The 21,054-nt window shown below is 32.0% G+C and overlaps 1 protein-coding gene across 1 annotated transcript in view; it reads right to left on the bottom strand.

Moving 5' to 3' along the window:
* The window catches only part of LOC113511777 (meteorin-like protein), a 43,641-nt gene that overhangs the window by 3,552 nt on the left and 19,035 nt on the right, over window positions 1–21,054 (bottom strand). The window contains exons 2-3 of the mRNA XM_026895497.3: window positions 3,328–3,539; window positions 2,371–2,661 (exon numbers count right to left, since the gene is read on the bottom strand). Coding sequence (XP_026751298.2) covers window positions 2,371–2,661; window positions 3,328–3,539 — 503 coding nt within the window. The remainder of the gene's footprint in view (window positions 1–2,370; window positions 2,662–3,327; window positions 3,540–21,054) is intronic.

The following is a 21,054-nucleotide window of genomic DNA, read 5'->3' as shown; positions in this document are numbered from 1 at the left end:
AAGTGAATAGTTGTAAGTCTTTGGTAAACGGTCATCAACCCGCCGACCACGCCCCGACAGCCTGTAATTACGGCGAAGGTTTAACTAACGACCTATCAAGACTATCACGTCTATCTCAGCAATTAGTTCATAGTGTAAATACAATGTGGGGAAACATTTTATTCACCTTACATTTGTGGATAACAATAATAAGTTTTGGACGCCGATAAGACAACAGCCATATTCAATAAAACCCGTTCAAATCAAAATATTATACCAAAGTATATGTAATTATTATTTATTTATTATTATTATTAACTAGCAAATCGGCTTGGCTTCGCACGAGTTGTTCGAATTTTGGAAAATAATAAATCGGTCGTAAAATTATAAGCCAAATCCTTTAGAAATATGGATAAAACCATATCACGCCGACCCCAAATAATAATTGGGATAAGGGTAGGAAGATGATAATAAATGTATCTATCTATAAGCGAAAGAATTGTTAAAATGGATTATGCAGTTTTTGATTTCATCGATTACAAACAAATAATCAAAGGTTTTCTCTGATAATATTAAAAGGTTCAAGGTTTAAACGACAGTTCTAAAAAAATCTAATATTCTATCTCCCAAAGTATAATTTTTAAGGGTACTTATTTCCAAGGTACACCTATGTATTTAGTACATTTCACCACCATGCGATAAACAATCTTAATACCCTAACTGTAATTAATATTTACAATTTAGATACGGAGACATTTTTCATTATTCCTCTCCATACATTACCATAAAGTTGTCTTTCTTTAATCACACTTTCTAACTCTTAAATGTATTCCGTGACGTCTGTTTGTGTCGTACACGGATATAAAAAATACCAATAATTATTATATAGCATGACAAACAAAAATTTGAATGATACCCGGCGGAGGCGGCTAATAACGCCGGGATAGTCCGCGCCGGCCGCCCACCGCCCCGCGGGGAGCGCGGGCAGTGACATAACTCTACACTATTATAATTTATCAAATGACTATAAAAACTGAACATCAGATCCCCGCTGTGTTGCGTTCGCGTGCCTGCTGCCTCCATCACCGTACTAGTCTATCTAGTACTTGTCACGTCTAGTTAATGCACCCGTAAAGTCTAGTGTCCGCTCGTACGTCAACTCCTGTTGCGTACAAAAACTTCCGCGAATGCTGCATACCTATTACATTTTATCTCTTGGTAAAAAAAAAGTATTTTCCAGATAGTATGGTAACGTCTGAACCTCTGAAGAGTAATTATTTTGTAGTTACTTTTGAGGTGCGATCCTAAAATTAGTCGTTTGATGGGGTACCTCTATCTCATTCGTGTTTCAACCGTGGAATCATTGGTTTGCATGGCTGTGTTTTGATTTTAAGGGTGGGCTATGTTAGTGAATTTACAGGATATAGAGGCATAACACCTTAGTGCTCAAAAATGGCAACGTAGGGGGAGTATCATCGACAAAACAGTATACTCTGTTATGTCCATGGTACTGCTAATGTCTATTGGATACAGTTACCACTTTTCATTAGGTAGATCACCAGCTTGTTTGCCATTCTAAGTTGCATACAAAACATTCTAAAAATATGCCTCTTTTTTAACCATAGACGTCACCAGATACAAAAAATACCAATAAAATTAATTTATTTTGTATTTATTACTATTATAGAGGGTATTTATATGGCCCAGTTCACAATGTAACCTAGAGGCCAAACCGCCGAAACTGAAACGCTACTGAATAAGTTCCACACTAAGAATATCCTATTCATAATTGTTACGAAAAGAAATTAAGGTGTAATACATTTAAATTTAATTTCAGGCAAGGCGACTCTGTTTATGGCGACAAATTACCGTGCGGATTGCATGGGCGTGCGGCGCGAGTTTATTAACATTCAACCGCTCCTGGTTTTCTGCTTACCCATTACTGCGGCGGCGTAGTAATGACAACAATCCTCTTAATAAGGGATGCATGGACACAGCCAAATCAGTACACAGTCGTTTTTGATAAGGTATTATTATACATGAGATTTTTTATACGACAGAGAGTGGCAAACAAGCTGACCGCCCATCTGAGGCAAACGAGATAACAGCACATCTGATGCAGTGGTAAGTAGCGTTTATAGAAATTAATAATACCATAACCACAGATATTACTTCTACTACGGAAAACTAGTAATAGTATACTACTCTAATCGTGTCTATATATAACTTCTTAATCATACCACACTCAAAGGCAAGGCTCCTTTGACGTAGATAGGACTCATTACTATATCCTCAGATCAAACAATAACAATTTCTGTAAGATGGTGATGACATATGTACGTCACAAAAACTCTATCCCAGTGATAATATTGTTATAGTATATGGACTTACCGAGATCACTAGTGCAGAAAGCGAGTTCCATCTCAGAGTCCGAGCAGGGTCGACAATCAGCAGTAGCGGGATCGTAATGGCGCCGTACTATTGGCCGGGCCTCGTATCTGAAGGTGGCCACTCGTCTCTTTGGTCCGTCTTCAGGTTCAGCCTCAACGTAAAGAGCGGCTCGACCTCGTCTACTTCGAAAACAACGAAGTTCGCGGGGATCACCGTCGTCCGGCGCGTACAAGGGTACCAACTTCCGAGTACCTTCCACGAACAAACGTGCTGGAAAGCGCTCAGGGGATTCTGTTGGTTAAAATAAAAAAAGTTATGATATAAAAAGTAACTTGTATTATTTACTGATCTCTAATTGATACTTTAGGAGTAACTAACTTTAGCAAAATATTCTTTGAATATAATAAAATTACTAATATACATCCCATAAGTAATATTGGTAATTTTTATCCATAAGAAGAAATAAGTATGCTTAAATTAAAATTAGAAAGATATAAGAGCTCTAGAGTTCTAGACTGACATATCATTATTAGATATAGTTCGTGTACTATCTCAAAGAAGAGACCGTGTTCAAGTCCACTGTCTGGGCCACGGCCAAATGGTAACAGTCACCTATAGACCTGAACACTACGATGGACATAACAAAGTATATTTTGTTGCACATAATAACCTACATGAGTTGTCATTCTTGAGGAGTAAGATGTTATGCCTCTATACCCTATAATTTCATTGCTATATCCCATCTTTCACACCAAAACACCGCCATGCAAACACAACTGCTTCACGGCAGAAATACGAATGGAACAGAGGTAACGAAGCAAACGACTTTCGTACAAAGTCTCCCTCTAAAATGTATGTAAGTACGAAACGAGATTTAAAAATGATTGAAGTGGGAAAAAAGTAAGGAGATAGGTGCTCAGACACGTGTTATTTGATATTTTGCATTGGTTTAATTACCTGTTTCATTGAATCGTAGAGTATGGAAGAGGTCTGGTGGATCAGGACGTCGTATCACCCGCACACAGACTTTGAAGTCGCGCTCATCACCCGGCAGGGATGGGCGGAATAAAAGGCGCAGAGCTCCACGAGGGTAGAGCCACGAGACGCTACCTTCGCGGCACCGAAGGTAAACTGGAGTCACGCTTCTCTCTGCGCTCGATGTTAAGCCACTGCAAATAATTTAATTTTTTTTTAAGTAACTGCATATGAAAACATAGCATACTTATTACATCACGCTAACAAGAACTTAAAATTCTGTTGCACATTAAAATAAAATTATTAAGCGATATTATACTTCATTATAATATTTCTACGGGCTCGGTTCATTTACTACGCCTCGGAAGGTTGTTTTAATCATATTTGGACAATTTGATTGGGACACTGCCGCTACTGAGCCATCAATTTCAAAAGAAAGCTTATTAGGTATTCGGACCGCAGCGCGACACAACGAGCCGCCTTCGTTTATTTCACTCGGTAAAAATATTTAAAAAAATACGCTCCAAGTGCTACCTTTTTCGAAAGTAATTTAATTAAAATAAACCAGTAAGAAAGCGCCTCGTAAACATTTTTCTATATCGAACCGACTTAATTTAATTTCTTTAGTATTTGAAATTATACATGGTATATATGTAACTACATATATATTGTAGTTACATATATACCATGTATATATATATATATATATATATATATATATATATATATATATATAGCATGTACATATTTGCGAAGTGGCATTAGGTGTGTTAATATAACAAATAACAATAATGCAACAAATCTAGATCGAAAGCAGCCCGCAAGGGGCAGTGATATGAGATTACGGCACGCGAAGTGTCATTTCGCTTGATATCAAGAGAAGTGGTCTCATAAACAAGCCCCGAGCGGACAATGCTATCTTCGATCGTTGGCACGTGGGCTGCGATTCTGGAGTAGCGCCCACGCCCAGCCTACAGTCTCGCCGCTCACAAATACTCGCCATAAAACTAAAATATACGACACAGTATAATATAAAAGATGCCACGCACAGATTTTACATGGGTTTTATGCAATAAAAACAACATTTACAACTTATGACTGGAATATATTTCGATGTCTGTGTGGCCAATGTCTAGCAGGATAAGTAGTGTTATTTTGTTAAAAAGATCTTAAAAATATTACATAACTTAGTAAAGTGATTTTATCAGTTCAGCTGCTATTTTAAGAACAATAATATAGCACATTTCGACCTTCTCGTATAACCCAGTATAACAGTGTTAAATAGTATTGTTATTTTTTGTGTCTGTTGCACAGGTGCAGATGAATAGAATCTGTTTGCATTTGGATAAGAGCTAATATAGGCATGTATGTACTTATGAAGTACAAACGCCTTGTTATTCTGACATGACTTAATATGACTAATGCTGACACTGAATAATACGTATTATAAATATTTAGTCTCATATGCGAATATGTAACAATCAGAAATTATACTAGAGTACGTATATAATTATTTTTTTTTATATCGATAACATTGCTAAGTACAATAATTATTCTAAAAGTTTAAATCTTGGTATCGATGAGTTATTTTCAACTTGTATCTAAATATTTAAACAAAGTAAAGAAGTAAATAAACGAATCCATTATTGAAAACCTAAAAAAGAATTTCTACAAGTTTCTATTTATTTAAATTGGAACTGAGGTAGGCTTAGTACTTTATATACATTGCCAAAAACGGGAATATAACTCGTTGAAAATTAAAACAAATAAATTAATTAATTTTAATTTCGAAAACGAACGATCGAATTATATCTATAGCGTAGACCTTTCATCCGGTTCTATTTATCAGTAACAATAGCAATCACATGCATATGTAACACCATTCATCTTGTCAAACAATATTAAACCCGTTGCAATGCGAGAGTATCAATCACAAAAGAAACCTCAATTCATCGACACTTAATTTATTATGCAGTCTTCTTTTTAGAAATGTCAAATTATTATCCTACTTTCGTCTAAGACTTCCTTAATCCGCCCTAATGGTTCATAATGTTGAAATATGTGTGTGTTATAAATTAAAACTAATATGCAGGAACAAGTGTGTCTCATGTGGGCCCGATCGAGTCCAGCCGTCGCGACATACACTTGTCTACGTTTACACCCCGTAGCGCACCGGCAAGGGTAGCAGGGGTGAACAAACCTATATTTCAAGATGCGTTGGACTACCTGCGCCTTAAATTTTTTAAGTAACTATTATACTTATTATGAATATTATATCCATTATGACATAGGTCATTTAAGTAAAAATTAATACCTAATTGCATATTTGTTTACAAACATATCTATATGTTGTTTTAATCTTTATACGTTCTTATAGGTACTATTAACAGTACATCTACTTGTTGATTATAACAATTTACTATATATGTGGTTATACTATACTGCAGAAATAAATATATTTCAGAATGGCTAATGACTAATATGCTTTTAACTAACTTTAAATAAAGCGAAGATTCTCAATTGTAATCATGTTAAGTGATACCTACAAAAAATGTCAATGGATTTTAATTATTATAACTTGTTTATTTAAATTGTTCACGTACTAATTTTCTTAAATTTAAAGTTGAATTTTTTTATCAAAAAGTATAGAACTTTTACAGTTCGTTTGAAAAAGGTATGGAAGTAGATATTTACCTTAATTTTTCAATGGCACATTAAAATATTAATACAACTATTTATACTTCTATCTTTCTTCTTAAGAGAATTTTATAGTTATGATAATGGACAAGTAAACAAGACAGTTTACACGCTCATTAAAGTAACCACTGTATGCCTATCTCGACATCTGAATGCAACAGTAACTAACCATAACAACATAATATATAATATACATAACATAATGTAATGTATATCATTCCTTGAAAAGATAAAATTGCTATGACAAATACAAGTAGCTTATTTATAATAGGAATTCAACTGTATTTACTTTAAAAGGGCAGAAAAATAAATAATATCATCTAATACATGTACAACCATTACACAACGCCATCCAGTTTAAACTAAGTCGAGTTGGCATTATGGATGTCTGAAAAGTGATAAAAATACTTAAATATTTTTTTTCTGTAAATATATACATATACAAAATATAATTTCAATACAAAACCCCATCAAAAATAAGCACAATTTTATTGTCGTAGATAATTATCATAATAATGTAACTTGAGGACGGGGGGGGGGGGGGGATAAAAGGGATTGTTAGTAATTGGGTCCATCGTGGTTAATTATTGTTAAGTTCACGATGGACAAAGCAACTTGCTTTAATTATTATTCATCCTCACCTCTCATCCATCCCTGAATGTATACCGATATCGCAGACAAAGTAACCATTCCATTTACATCCATTTGAATAAAATACTTTAAATACTTCATCATCCTTATCTTTACCCCATTCATTTGAGCACCGAGCATTACGTTTCTTTTTTTTTTTAAATCAATATCTACATATTGAACAAAAATATTAAAATTGATGAAGATATTTTACGTGTAACATACGCACAAATAAATTATAAGCGAATTGAGAACCGCCTTTTAGAAGCCGCCTAAAAAAACTAACCTATATTAATCGTAATAAGGTGCTGTTTTAATTACTTTTGATATTATGCTGTTATTTGCCATCAAAATGTAAATTGGCATTAATTACAGGTATTTGAATAATCTGTTACATTATATACATATCAGTAGCTCATTTGATATGAAAAAAGTTGTAACATTAAGATCGTAATATAAATAATTAATAAGTCTATGATTCTTATTTATGTCAAAACAAATTAATAGAATTACTATATAAAAAAAATATCATAGAATTAGAAGAAAAATTGAATAAAATATATTAAACAGATTGGATTTCTTAGGATTGGATAGTTTCATGACATTTCAATGAAAAGGGAGAAAAGGAATGTCATTGAGTTTTATGTGACATTTTGCAAGTTACATATAAAATTCGATAACATACTAACATACGAGTATATATTGTACTACTACTATTGTAATTGTGACGTTGGTTAAAAAGATTTTCGTTGATTCAACATAGTAATCGTTGAATGTATAACATGGCGATCGAAAAAGGCGGGAAACGTTAAACTTGGTAACATTCTGAAGAATGAAACTAATATTAAAATACTTAACGCTGGCAATAATGGTCGTAAAAATAAAGATCGATTGCCATTGAAGAAAAGAAAAAAAAATAATACTTTCCAATAAGACTTTTTTCAACTAGTATATAATATTATCATTTCGATAAAAAAATCACCAAAATTTTACAATTGAAAAAATTAATGCCAACATAACTGTATGATATAATTAAATTTATTATAACAATCTATTATTATTAATATTTATAAATAACTATATATTTTTTTTCTAATTAAGTAGTAAAAATATGTGAATATTTCTATATGAGTAAATTAACAACTTAATTACAAGACAGATGAAAGAGTTGTACAGAACGGTAAGTATATAAAAAATATGAGCATTATCGAATAGTAAAAATATCTCCCCTTGTATTTGTAAAGGATTTAGAGGACCAACTCTGTCACTAGACGCGCTTTGGCCCCTTTTTATCGGCTCGCGCTAAAATAAACAAAAAAGGATACTGTTGTACATAAAAACCGCATAAGGTAATGTTTTTATTTCCAAACACACACAAACAAAAAAGGAGCTGAGGGGTGTTAACTATGACTTGTTGTTCCGCGTTTAGTTTCTGTTTTCGGGGCATTAATTTTTTGCTTACCCTGATGGAATCGAATAACGAGAATGCGCGCGCCACTCAGTGCATTCTAATTTCGTTTAGTCGTTATAAGGTTAAATTAGATACCGTGCATATTTACAATTATATGCAGTTTATACTGTTTAGTAAAAATGGATACATATGAAATTTGGTATTTAATATACCTATTTATTTTACCGGAGGAAGGGAGGCCTATTTTTTCTATCATGAAGGTTATCAAGTATACGGTCTGCTTATTAGATTACCGTAAATGATAGAGGTTGGTAACATTACGGTAGTCAATCAATCGGAACTTTCCTTGCTAGGAAATAAATAACCTCACAAGAAAAATATATTAATATGAAAATGCATAGGCATTCATTTCTTTTATCTATATATATATATATATATATATATATATATATATATATATATATATATATATATATATATATATATATATATATATATATATATATAACATTATATGTTACATATTCATATTATTTTAAAAATCACAAGCTTCTAAGGGTCTACTAATGTTAAACTTAAAAAACTCAAGTCGTGACATTCAACATGATCCATTAAAGACAAAATGTATAAAACAAAGATTATCGGCAGATTCAAATTGAGGGCTATTACGAGGCAAATGACGCGGGCGCCGATACTGGCTTAAAAGCTGCTTATGAACTTTATCGTCACCCAACGAAATGCACTCTTACTCTGTTACACACACTACACGTGAATAATATCATCTCCTTCTGATAGATCAAAGAAATATTACAGTCGAGATGAAGTCACGCGCGGTACAAAATTAGTTTCCACTAAGAAAAAATACCTAATTACGTATAAATGGAAGTTCCAACAAAAAGGTAGCAAAGATTTACTGATTGATTTTAAATTATATGTGAATACATACCTATTATGATTCGACAAATTAATGAATACTATATATATATGAGTATAGGTAAAATCTTCCAAAATAAGTTGTTCACAAATTTTATGGCAACATTTTACAACCCGCGGTAAAGTCCGTATAACACTATACGACATTACATCATAAAGGTTTTACAGTGATGCAATAAAATTATAAACTTTTAACATATTTGTGTTAATATGCTAAACCAGCTAGAAGAAAAAAATTACCAACCTACCTAACTTATTAAAATTCCATTAAATGTCCTTCTAGAATATATGTATACAACAGAAACTGAATCTCCAACTAGTTATGTTAATCTGAATTATATACTATAAAATTCTTAAGATAAACGGTCTTTTGTTAAATGTCAAAACAAAAAACTGGAGAATTTACTAAAATATTGTTATAAAGAAAAACAAGGCTAATGACCCGTTATATTACACAAAAGAACATCAGTAAATCTAGCATTATAATGTACAATCTTATAATTATTCCACATAAATAATATAATAGGATATTAAAGAATAATAATAAACTGGCAGACTCAGCATGTAAACTTCAATTTATTAAAAATGCTTCTTTGTTCATATTTAATTTACATTATAAATTATTTGTAAGAAACCTCGGTTGCAACGCACGCCAGCGTAGACAAGCGTAGAAAGTTCGGTAATGCGCGATAACAGGTCCCATAAAGCTTTATCGCGAGGTTACAACGTCCCCGGCAGAATAATAAAATAAATGTGCGTCTTTTCTACGAAGAGTTTTATTTATTCTCGCCCAAACTTGCCCAAGGAGATAACAATGTCGCATACGCTGAACCTCAACTTCAACCTCATCGTTTATAGGGTTGTTAGGTTTATGCTGCCATTATTCTTAAATAATAGTTAAAATATTTATTAAAGAAATATTAGTTACATTTTCGATTTAAAATTATCTCTCATGAAAACGAATTTACATGTTAAGTATTTGAATTTATATAGTGGCTTACTTATGCCAGTTGAATAACATTCGACATCCCAAACACTAAATTATAAGTACGGTTTTCCACAACTACATGACAAATTTGTACCTTTTCGTAAAATCAGAAATCTAAATACGAAATACAGATAGATACGGAAATTTCACACGAATAAAATGGAACTAATTAAATCCAACGATATTGATTGTTTTAAAAATTACACAATATATTTGCATAGTTATTTAAATATAAATTGTTTAATCACGTCTTTTTAGACAACCCTGCAATTGCCACGTGTGCTGCGCCCGCGCAGCCAGCCCACGCGATGCCCGACGACAATGTATATCGCCGTACGTTGAACGCTTACACGTAGTCTTGATTACTCTTGATCTCTATCGTTAAAGTAAGTACGAAGGTAATGGAATAAATTCTAAATGTTTCTTAAGTTCAGAAAGGCAATCTGATAGTTCTGATAATAAAGTATTAAACATTTTTTAATTGTTGTATATTTTGTTGTTAATACTATAAGTAAATTTGATAATTCTTACTCTGTAGTGCCTTTATACTGTGATCAATAGCAAAGAAGCTGACGGTTCACCAGATGAAAGGCAACAACCGTCACCTAAAGACATAAACTACATCATAAAGGACACCAAATGTAAATGACATACAAACGGTACTCCTCACTATGTTATTGTTGTTTCTATTCTATCAAAAAATTTTACCTGCGAGCTAATATCATCACTTGTAATATATTTTAGTATTCATAAACCATAGACACGTCTTGACATGCCTAAAATTACAGTCTGTAGCTCTTTATCAGCCTGTAGGCTGATAAAAGTTTGTGTGTTACGAAAAACCATTTTAGAGTACCCTTAGAACTCTAAATAATGAAAGTGTATAATCGTAATAAATATAATAACGACTAGCTGTATACCGCAGCTTCACTGGCATAGATACCTATACTAAGTTAGGATATATCCTACCCGTGTACAAAAATTTCGTTCAAATCGTTGAGTAGCTTTGCGTGAAAGAGTTACAAAGACTCATCCATTGTTTCAAACCTTTACTTTTATAATATTAATAGGACTCTTTACCACACTGAAAAATTATAAATGTGGTTAACTTAACTTCTTGGGGCATTAAAGATTAAAAAAAAATTAAGGAAAATGTGTTTAAAATGGAATGGAAAATAATAAAAAAAATGTATATTTTATAATAGATAATTTATTGTGAATATAAGTGTTAGCCTTTGTTCTCAGATTATGTTAATAAGCGAGTCGGGGTATTGTGTCGCCACTCGCCTTTCTTTTGCCGCTGCTACACACACAAACATACCCTCACACACTCAGATACAGCCTTTTATTACACCACTATAAAGATTTATTAGCCTTTCAAACCTAAGCGCATACGCTGTCAAAATCTATATGAATAAAATAATGTAAACCGACTATTATCTAACTTGAATATTTAAAGTCCGTAATATGTGATATCCATCGTTGCTATGATTCTTATGTTTACGAACTAAAATTAACAACAACTTTTGGATTGTTCCGTTCAAATATACAGTTATAAGTAGAGATTTAAAATGGCTTCGGCATTATAATTATTTTTTTAACCAATTTGACTTTTACTAAGCAATTATCATGGTAAACGGATAGGTACACCGAAAAGATGAAAATAAACATTAGTGTTGGTTTTAATGCATTCGGTTATCTTTTTTTTAATAATTTATTCTTTATATACCTTCAGGACTAAAATAGACATGTTACCAGCCAGCATGATTATACGTAATAATGTATATATATGATGCATAACATGTTGGTTGTAAATACATAACGATTTCAAATATTTATAACTACATATATTGAAGATCATTTAACTCTTTAAACAATATAATTAATAATAGTCATGAATATATACTACATCAACAGTAAGAGTTGAGTGCACACTCACGCGCGCTTGATCGTGCTGTTTTTTCGTTTCTAGGCCACAACCGAGAGCCGAGACACGATGTCAGATATCTTGGAATAGTTAAACAAAGTTCCGTGATCTACTTACATTCGACCAGTTTGTATACAAAGTAGTTACTTATATTTAGTAACTCTATGTCAAGTTGTAGCTATCTTGTGAAATAATCGGCCATTGGTTAGTTTAGAAATGAAAACACACAAGATGATAATTTTATATAATACTTGTAAACATCGTAGTAAAATAATGTGTGGAAAATTATAAGTATTTGTACGTTTCGGTAATGTTTTTCGTCGATGTACGTACATAGTTATATATGTTACGTACTTGTATATCTGTAATAAAGTCCGGTAAATAATCCGTTTATATGTCCGCATTTTCGTGCAATATCCAGCCTAATAATGTCGTATTCTTTGTTGGAATATTACAGATAAGCTAAATGACGAATGATGACCATAAACTGTAAATAAAATGTGGAATTTCAAAATCACTCGCTACATCTAGCCGAAGTCGTAATGAACTTTTTAATTATACCTACTCATACACGTATATTCCAACTAGCTGACCTTGCAAACCTTAATTTGTCCTTACCGCTACCTACCTATAGTCCATTTTTTCTTGTCAGGATTATAAATATGTCTCAAGTTGTAGCAAACAATACACACATATACAAATTTTCGAATATTAGTTCAAACGAACTTTGTGCAACTGGATTTTTATATATTACGATAACCCTATTAGTTAAAAAAAGCAGAAATTTTACTATTCAAAGGCTTGAAACTTTTTAAATCAACAGAAATTATCATAATTATGTAACAAAAAAATGTTTTTCATTTTCAAAAAGTTGATAAATGATGAGTTTAAAAAAGAAGTGAAGGCCAATATTCTATTCGGACAAAAAGATTTGTAAGTTATTGAGAGAGAACTCTACGGGCTATATTACATGCTACACCTACGACATGTATTATCCATAATACCAAAACAATATTTTATTGTAAGTGTCAAAGCATGTATGGAGGATTTCCGTGAAACAATGGGCGATCGGACAATGGTCGGGTCGGCGCAGCGCGGGCGCAGGCGAAGTGGCGGCGACAAGCGCACGTGCGTACCCATTGTATTCGAATGCCCATATAAACCACCTCACAATACCCATGTTTAAGTACAAGTATTCGCCTCAAACTCTTGCGACTGCGCGCAATCAAGAATTCTAAACGAAGAGTAAATAATTGACATTAATGGGCCATGTTTTATTTATAAATGTACAATGTACAGATAAAGGAATATAAAAGTCATAATGTTTAAAGGAAAATTCAATGAAATTATGAATGTCTCTGTAATAGATTTTAGGAAACCTACTCCGAACAAGAAATTTAAGGTAATTTCATTTTAAACATAAATTAAATAACTAAACACATATACTATAATAGAGAGTAGTAGGTAGATATCCTCAGCTTGTATAAACATTATGTGTTACTAGCGACCCGCTCCGGCTTTGCACGGGTGCACATTCCATCACATCACATTAGAAACCTCTAAAATTATCAGTGTTTCTCCACTATATTACGCATGTATTATACATATAAACCTTCCTCTTGAATCATTCTATCTATTTAAAAAAACGTATCAAAATCTGTTGAGTAGTTTTAAAAATCTAAACATATATAGGAACAGACAAATAGGAAGCGACTTTGTTTTATACTATATAGTGATAGTGATGATTGTAGAAATACTAAAAAGTTATATTTTAATATCCGAACTGTTCAACTATTCCTCATCTTTATCCCTATCTCTGTTGATGGAGAAGTGAGGAACTTTTCCACTTATCTATGACTATATTCTGAAAATTCTTTCTTCTATTCTTTATAGACTAATAACAAATTTATTACAAATATATAACTTGATAGAAAATAGGCTTCCTAACGAGAATAAAACATACGCAATATCTATGATAAATAACAACTATATATATTGGAGAGATCTACCTACGATATAAGATAGGTAATGATGCACACTACATTTAAATGAGAAAACCGCAATAGTAAATCTGGAACACGATCTCAATTAAATGCACGCTGTAGATTGCTTGGTCGCGCACCAAATTATATCCTTGAATGCTTATTCCACTCGAGTTATATTGTGCTGTAAAATAAAATTAGGTTTCTAGTGATATTACTATCCTAGTATAGTACGTGCTGATTCGTCTTTATTGTATAATGGGTTCACTTGTGCTGGATAGTGCGTGGGCGACCATTTGTCATCGCTTAAGGAATATATAGCAGCCCCTTATAAATAATAGGATAGAGGGAAATGAACTCGGTTCAAATAAGTACGAAAATATTGTTTTAAATTTGTTATAAAATAATTTTATATATTTATGAGTCATGCATACACTGATTGAGCGCGTTGATGTCCTTTGTTTATATAAATGATTTAATAAGTTAATCTATTAATTTGCATTAAACTGAAAAGATTAAATGAAAACATATAAAAAATTTGGTGTACGTATTAATTACGTAGATAAATAAATACAGATTACTATTGTTATATATATTGAATTTTAGCAGTTTTTTCTTTCATACACAAAACCAACGTTATTAGAATTATGGAAAAAAATACAAGGGCATAATACATACGATAACATTTTCTTATCAAGCACCAACGTCTTTATTCGAAGATTACATTTTGCAAATCTAAACTATTATTAAATTAAAATAACATTATACAAAAGAGGAAGAGAACATCATAGCTTGAAGTCACTACTATGACTGGTTTTAAAAGGTAAATTAGTTATGTGTTCCATTTATGATGACCTATAATAAATATTTCAACTATTTTATTCCGCCTCTTCAATGATAATGGTAAATATGTCAAGAGGCTACATCAACAATTGCAGCTTATATGTGATTACAACCATAAGCTGTGTTTATACCTTATGTATAATATAACATACAGATCATACATCGCTGTGTAAACATTTAAAGCAGTAGGCGTAAAGTCATCCTGTCCAATCAGTGCGACGAGGGAGCTTCTAACTAGCTGGATAAACAAGCATGACTCGATCACTCACGCACGCATACCGTGGATGATGCGTGCGTGCCGTGACTAACCCGCTCATTAGTACATGCAACTAATTCATGGGCTGCTACTAAACCACCTTTAATTTGAGAATATCTACACTCTCCAGCTCTAATAAATAAAACAGTAGCACGTGCTTATATCATCGTAATATGCAACTGTTGTGTCCGTCAAAAATAAAATTTGGACTTTTGTTGTTGATTTGTTTATTTCCTATTCCCGTGAAAATTTTAATGTAGGCCGTGCATTGGTGAATCAATCAACCAGTCGAGTCGTCTTTTTATACCAGACATAGCATAGTATAGATAGGCATGTTTATTTTAAATGTTTTGTACAATTACGAAATTACTCGTATTTTAATTTGTATAATTATTTTAACAGTGAATCTGATTGACAAATAATTATTTTAAAACTTACAAGCGATTCTCTTTGTTTATGAATGAAGCTGATAATTTTATTAATCACTAATATCTTTTTCAATATGTACAATCATTTATATATTTTTTTTTTCCATTAATATATTATTTGTTTTATTAATAATTATATTTTTGGGTTTTGGTGAGTGCATTGGTAAATCTGTAAAGCTCACTTAAAATATATAAATAAATAAATAAATATCTATATATTTATAAATATTAAGACATATATATTATCAAATATCTACGATTATAACAAATCGAGTAATCAGTTTGCTACGCTATACGCTTACTTTTACCAACTGTATATTTAGTTTTTAGTGTTATGTATAGTAAATTTATAATTTATGTTATATTATGATCCAATATATAGGTACCATTAAATATTATACTCTACGCTTTGTTAATAAAAAAATTTGCTGAATGCGCATATGTGGCGCCATCGCCGTCATCGCTCGAAGGAACGTCATCACGGATACCAACGAAGCACATGTGGCATTATGCTGACTGACATTATTATTGTTTTTTTTTTAAATTTAAGTATAACTGACCTGTGTTTATTTAATATCATGTGTTGTGAAAAAATCCAATAACTAACATTAGCAGAGTGAGACTTTGTATACAGTCTGGATAGGTGACTCTACTCGTTTTTCTATTACCAAACAACTGTACTTGCCTAGCTGTGTATCAATTTGCAGGATGACACATGGCAGTAAAATTACCTGGTTGATAGAGAAGTATAACACTCGTTCTCGGGAATGCCTACGATGAGGGGTACCTTCCATGGGCATTAATATAATATGAATAGTTTTGAGAGAGAGAGATATTTCATTGCCAAATATACATGACCATATTTCTTAATAATTAATACAGGATATTACTTTTGTTTAAAAATCTATCTTATTATTTTTAGTTTTAGAAAATAAAATAATCTCGATATGATCCTATTTATTTAGCAATTATTCTACTGTAATATTCGTCGTTTATGATTGCATTAATATAATATACTAATATTCTTATTATTCTTATTTCCAGACCATATAAAAAAAAAACAAAAGTGAAAGTAAAATTAAAAAAAAAATATGACTGGTAACAAAATATGCCCGAAACAATGTTGCTCGCGTTGTCATAAAATACGACCTCAATTATGAGCAATTTTAAAGGCATGTAATTACGGCAAGGTCTAATGGGCGACATTGCTTATTCTTCGCGGGTGTGTGTACCTTTGTGTTCTAAATAATTATTTCTCTTGCATGCCCTGTATTTATAAGCAGAACTAAACAGCAGTGCCTGTGTAGAATTATGGATAATAAACATTCCGACATGATGGCTAAGTTATAAATATAATTCAACATTTGTACTAAATACCATCATGTGTAACTCTAACTGGTATATAACGAAAGTCCCGTATATTTTACAGTATCAAATATTATCATTCAAATAACTTAATTATAAAATCTATAAATAAGTACTTATATATATATATACAAACATGTTCTACTTATTCTTTTATTTTAGCAGCCAATATCAAAATCACAGCCAGTTTACATATATTTTATAAGAACACATACCAACGCGGTAAGCAAGTACATTAAATGAATAATATTTATAATTAAATGGATTATAGGAGCATTTAATAAAAAAAGTTTATATACAATACATAATTCACACTTAAATATATATCTAGGTAGATAAATAGAGAAAACGAGGATAAAACATTATATTGTTTACTAATCTACAAAGGTAGCTTCAGCAAAACAGCTGAACAAGTATAAAAAAAAAATAATATGATCTAATATCAAATGCTAACATTAATATAATTCTATCTTGTTTATATATAAACATACTGCTCAGATAAACGTGGCTAATCGTTTTTTACGCAAATAATCCAACCATAAAAAAGTTGCTAAGAACGATTCTTATGGGAATAAGGTACCGATAAGGTGATAGATTTGGTCATGCGATCACATGCTTTCACGTAACCATTTGACCGTGGGAATCGATTGCATTGATCTACATAATTTTTGCGATCCCACTACAAATTTAGGCATATATTCTGATAAGAAATATTTGCATCGATGCAATAAAAGTATAATGATACAACACGATGGGGTAATTGGGTAAATTATCTGTGTTTCACAGTAGGGGAACACTATAACATTATCTAATAATAATTGTACTGGTAAGCAATCACATAGATCAAAAAATGGTATTCATATATGTATTTATTTTAACGGGGGGGGAAGGGGGGGGCAACGATTGTATTCTTATATGATAGTCCAGTCGCATACTTACGAATAAGCATACATACATACATAATAATTTGCAAACTGCGTAAACTGAACCGTAACATTGTAGAATGACCTTCCCGTGACATGTTCCCTTCATTCTATAACCTCGGATCTTCCAAATATAGCGTGAAAAAGCACTTAGTAAGCTAGCATAATGCGACCAGCCATGTTGTTCCTGTGTTCACTCAGAACGGTGTTTATATCAGAATCATTATATCGTTCTATTACAAAAAAAAGCCTGTGAAATATAAATAAATAAGCAGTCAATTAATAGGAATACTATGCACATAGATTACTCATAGCACGTCTAGGTATCGACACTTATGGAATTCTAATTATCATTTCAATATTTTCTACTTGTTATTCAATAATTGCTTATATGTCTGATTAGTCATCTGTATGGATTGATCATTTGTAACGCAACATATGGTGTCTATACTATGGTCATTGATAAAATATGCTTACCTGCGGCTCTATCTACAATTAGCAGTATAAAGTTATTTATTTAAGAGCAGACACGTATTGAGTTTGACAAAATTATATGACATATTGACCATTCCAGACATCATCCTTCATCATGTCAGTGACGTGTATGACAGTCGTCAGATAGGCGTGTGAACATCGCTTATCGCTATCTGCTTGTATCTTCTCAGGTGAGTGCAGGAAATTTTAAAATTATGAAATACGTGTGAGAATACTGATTAAGTCCAAGTATTAGACAAACAATATTGACAGCTTCATTTTAGAAATTTTGTGTACAAAATTCAGAAAACTTGTATAAGTTTAAAATTGCTAAATACTTGTGATCAAAATATAATCTGAATTATGCACTACAATGAATCTAGTATGACAATATAATATTTAAAACAAGATGTATTATAGAAGACATAATTCGTAATAAATAAATGTTCTACATTGTAATTACATATTTTGTATGCAACCGGCTCACCGCTTTCAAACGAATTCTTTAATTATATCTAAACATCGCCCTCAGCAATCAAAATAAATCTAACATCTTGAGTATTTACATATTTATTATTTATAAAATTATACGCTTACTTAAGTATACAACGTCGAAAGTCTAGTTGTTTATAAATACAATATAGTAAATAGGTATACATAACTTACTGATTGTAACTGGTTTACATTCTAAATTTTGCTTGCAGTAAGTAAGAGGTTTATTTTATTTACCTGCTACTGTTACTTACAAATTATAGCCTCCATTAATCATAATCCTGTTAAAATACGAGTAATTTATAACACACTAACGTATAAAGATTCGTTATCGGTATTTAAATATAATCCACGAATCGGCAAAAACGTCTGTCTTGAAAATATATAAGCAATAGAGATGCGGTGATAAGACATCAAAGATATATCACGGATAACATAATATTATACTAGTAGATATATCTATGATTAGAAAAAATAATGGCATCTCCATAAGTGAATGTTGGTGTTATACAAATTGACGAGCTCGCGCAATGAGCAATGTACGATAAAATTTTTAAAGATTTTTTCAATAGATTAGGCTGTTTGCAGACCCGCATGGATATGCTGAAGTTCTCACGCGTAAACGCGAGTAGAATACGCAAAGAGCCGTGAGAAAGAGTGGTGTGGTTACGAATAGAATACTAACTTTGTCACTTGCGTTTTCATTGTCCTATATATTTAGTTTATTTTGCTATATAAATGGTTATAACTCGACGAGAATTCAGGTGATAAACGTATCAAGTGCTTCAGTTATTCACATCACCATGTTTTGTTTATAGGAATATGCATAAGAACTATAGGATTTTTATTATTATGAAATAAATACTTGTAAAAGAATAAATGTATATACACAAATATATATAAAAGTTAATACTGTCAATAATACTAAACTCATATAAGAAACTCCAATGGAAAATAGTAAAATTTTCCACTGGGCATCCTTATGTGAGTAAAGTAAGTGTCCATAAACAAGAAAGGGCATAAATGGTTTTGCACTGGAAACCCCATGGTAAACATCTAATTATCATTCTAGACTGAAAGAAAAGCTTTTTATTAAGATCTTATTAAAACAAAACAGATTTTGGGGTTGGTGGTTAATTAACGTAACAACAAATACTTACTAAAAAATCTGCAACATATGCAGTACTGTGCCATGAACTTTGTGCCCATACGGTAGTCTGTTTGGTTTATAATTTTGCCATTTGCTCTCTCTGTTTGGTGTGGCGGTTGACCGGCAGAGAATGCCATCAGGCATTAAATCCGCCTTGTAAACATTCTTCAATGTGTGCAAAAATATAAATAAATAATTGTTTGCCAAGTAAGAGGTAAGAAAGGAATATTTAAAAAATACATACAATTAGATTTTTTTCTGGTAATACATAATTTTTACTTTCATACGTTTTTTTCTATGTCAGACATGTATAGTATATACACATAATAATAGACATAAAATTCGAGACGTCCATAGATCACGATACAACTTTCCCTCGTATAACTGATAAATTTTCTTCCGTATAAAAACGTTGTCCCGTGTCTAAAGTATTACGGAATCAATAAAGTACGGTATAATACGTCGTAAGCGAAGCGTGATCTATACAATGGTTTGGAATGTGACGGGACTGAGCACCCGACCGCCTGGAAGCAGCGGACAACATTTGATTGGCTTCATTACTGGAAAATATTTGATTATTGGACATTGAAAGGAATTCAAAAAACTAAAAACTACTTGCATATACTTAATCAAAAAATTATATTTAAATACCTTTATGTATCTATACAATAAATAATTGAATATAGAACAGCTAATGTTATAAGAAAATAATTATGTGTCATATATCATCCACGTATAGAAAATTGCATGATTATCCAGATGACTAATAAAAACTATAGAAGATCAAGTATTCAATTAGATTACTGTATAAAGAGTACGCCGTACACGCACCGATTTAGTTTTTGTTACAAAGGCCATGTTACTGGGTGGTGTGGCTATCTGTACTCGGTGTATTTGGTATGGAGGAAAGCACAATGCTAGGCTTAACATAGCCAGCGGCTGCAAAACCTGGTCTAGCTATATTCCAGAACCGGGCACCACCATAATATTTTCCGCATTGAGATTGCGTGCCGCGTGCCCGCCGGCAGCGGACAATTTATAGCTCAGTGGAGCCACGGACTGGTATACGCTTGTTATTATTTAACGGGGGAACTGGACAGACATCGCCTCTGGCTATTGCCAATACAGTCCACTAAAAGTGTATGTATTATTTTATAGTGATGCAAATAATGTTGACGAAAACTATTTTTTTAACTTCATTTGAGTACTG

The sequence above is a fragment of the Galleria mellonella genome, unplaced genomic scaffold (genome assembly GCF_026898425.1).
Source record: "Galleria mellonella isolate WM207_F2 unplaced genomic scaffold, CSIRO_AGI_GalMel_v1 utg139, whole genome shotgun sequence".
NCBI lineage: Eukaryota > Metazoa > Arthropoda > Insecta > Lepidoptera > Pyralidae > Galleria > Galleria mellonella.
Note: the sequence above shows the minus strand (reverse complement) of the source record. Positions and strands in the feature narration are given on the sequence as shown.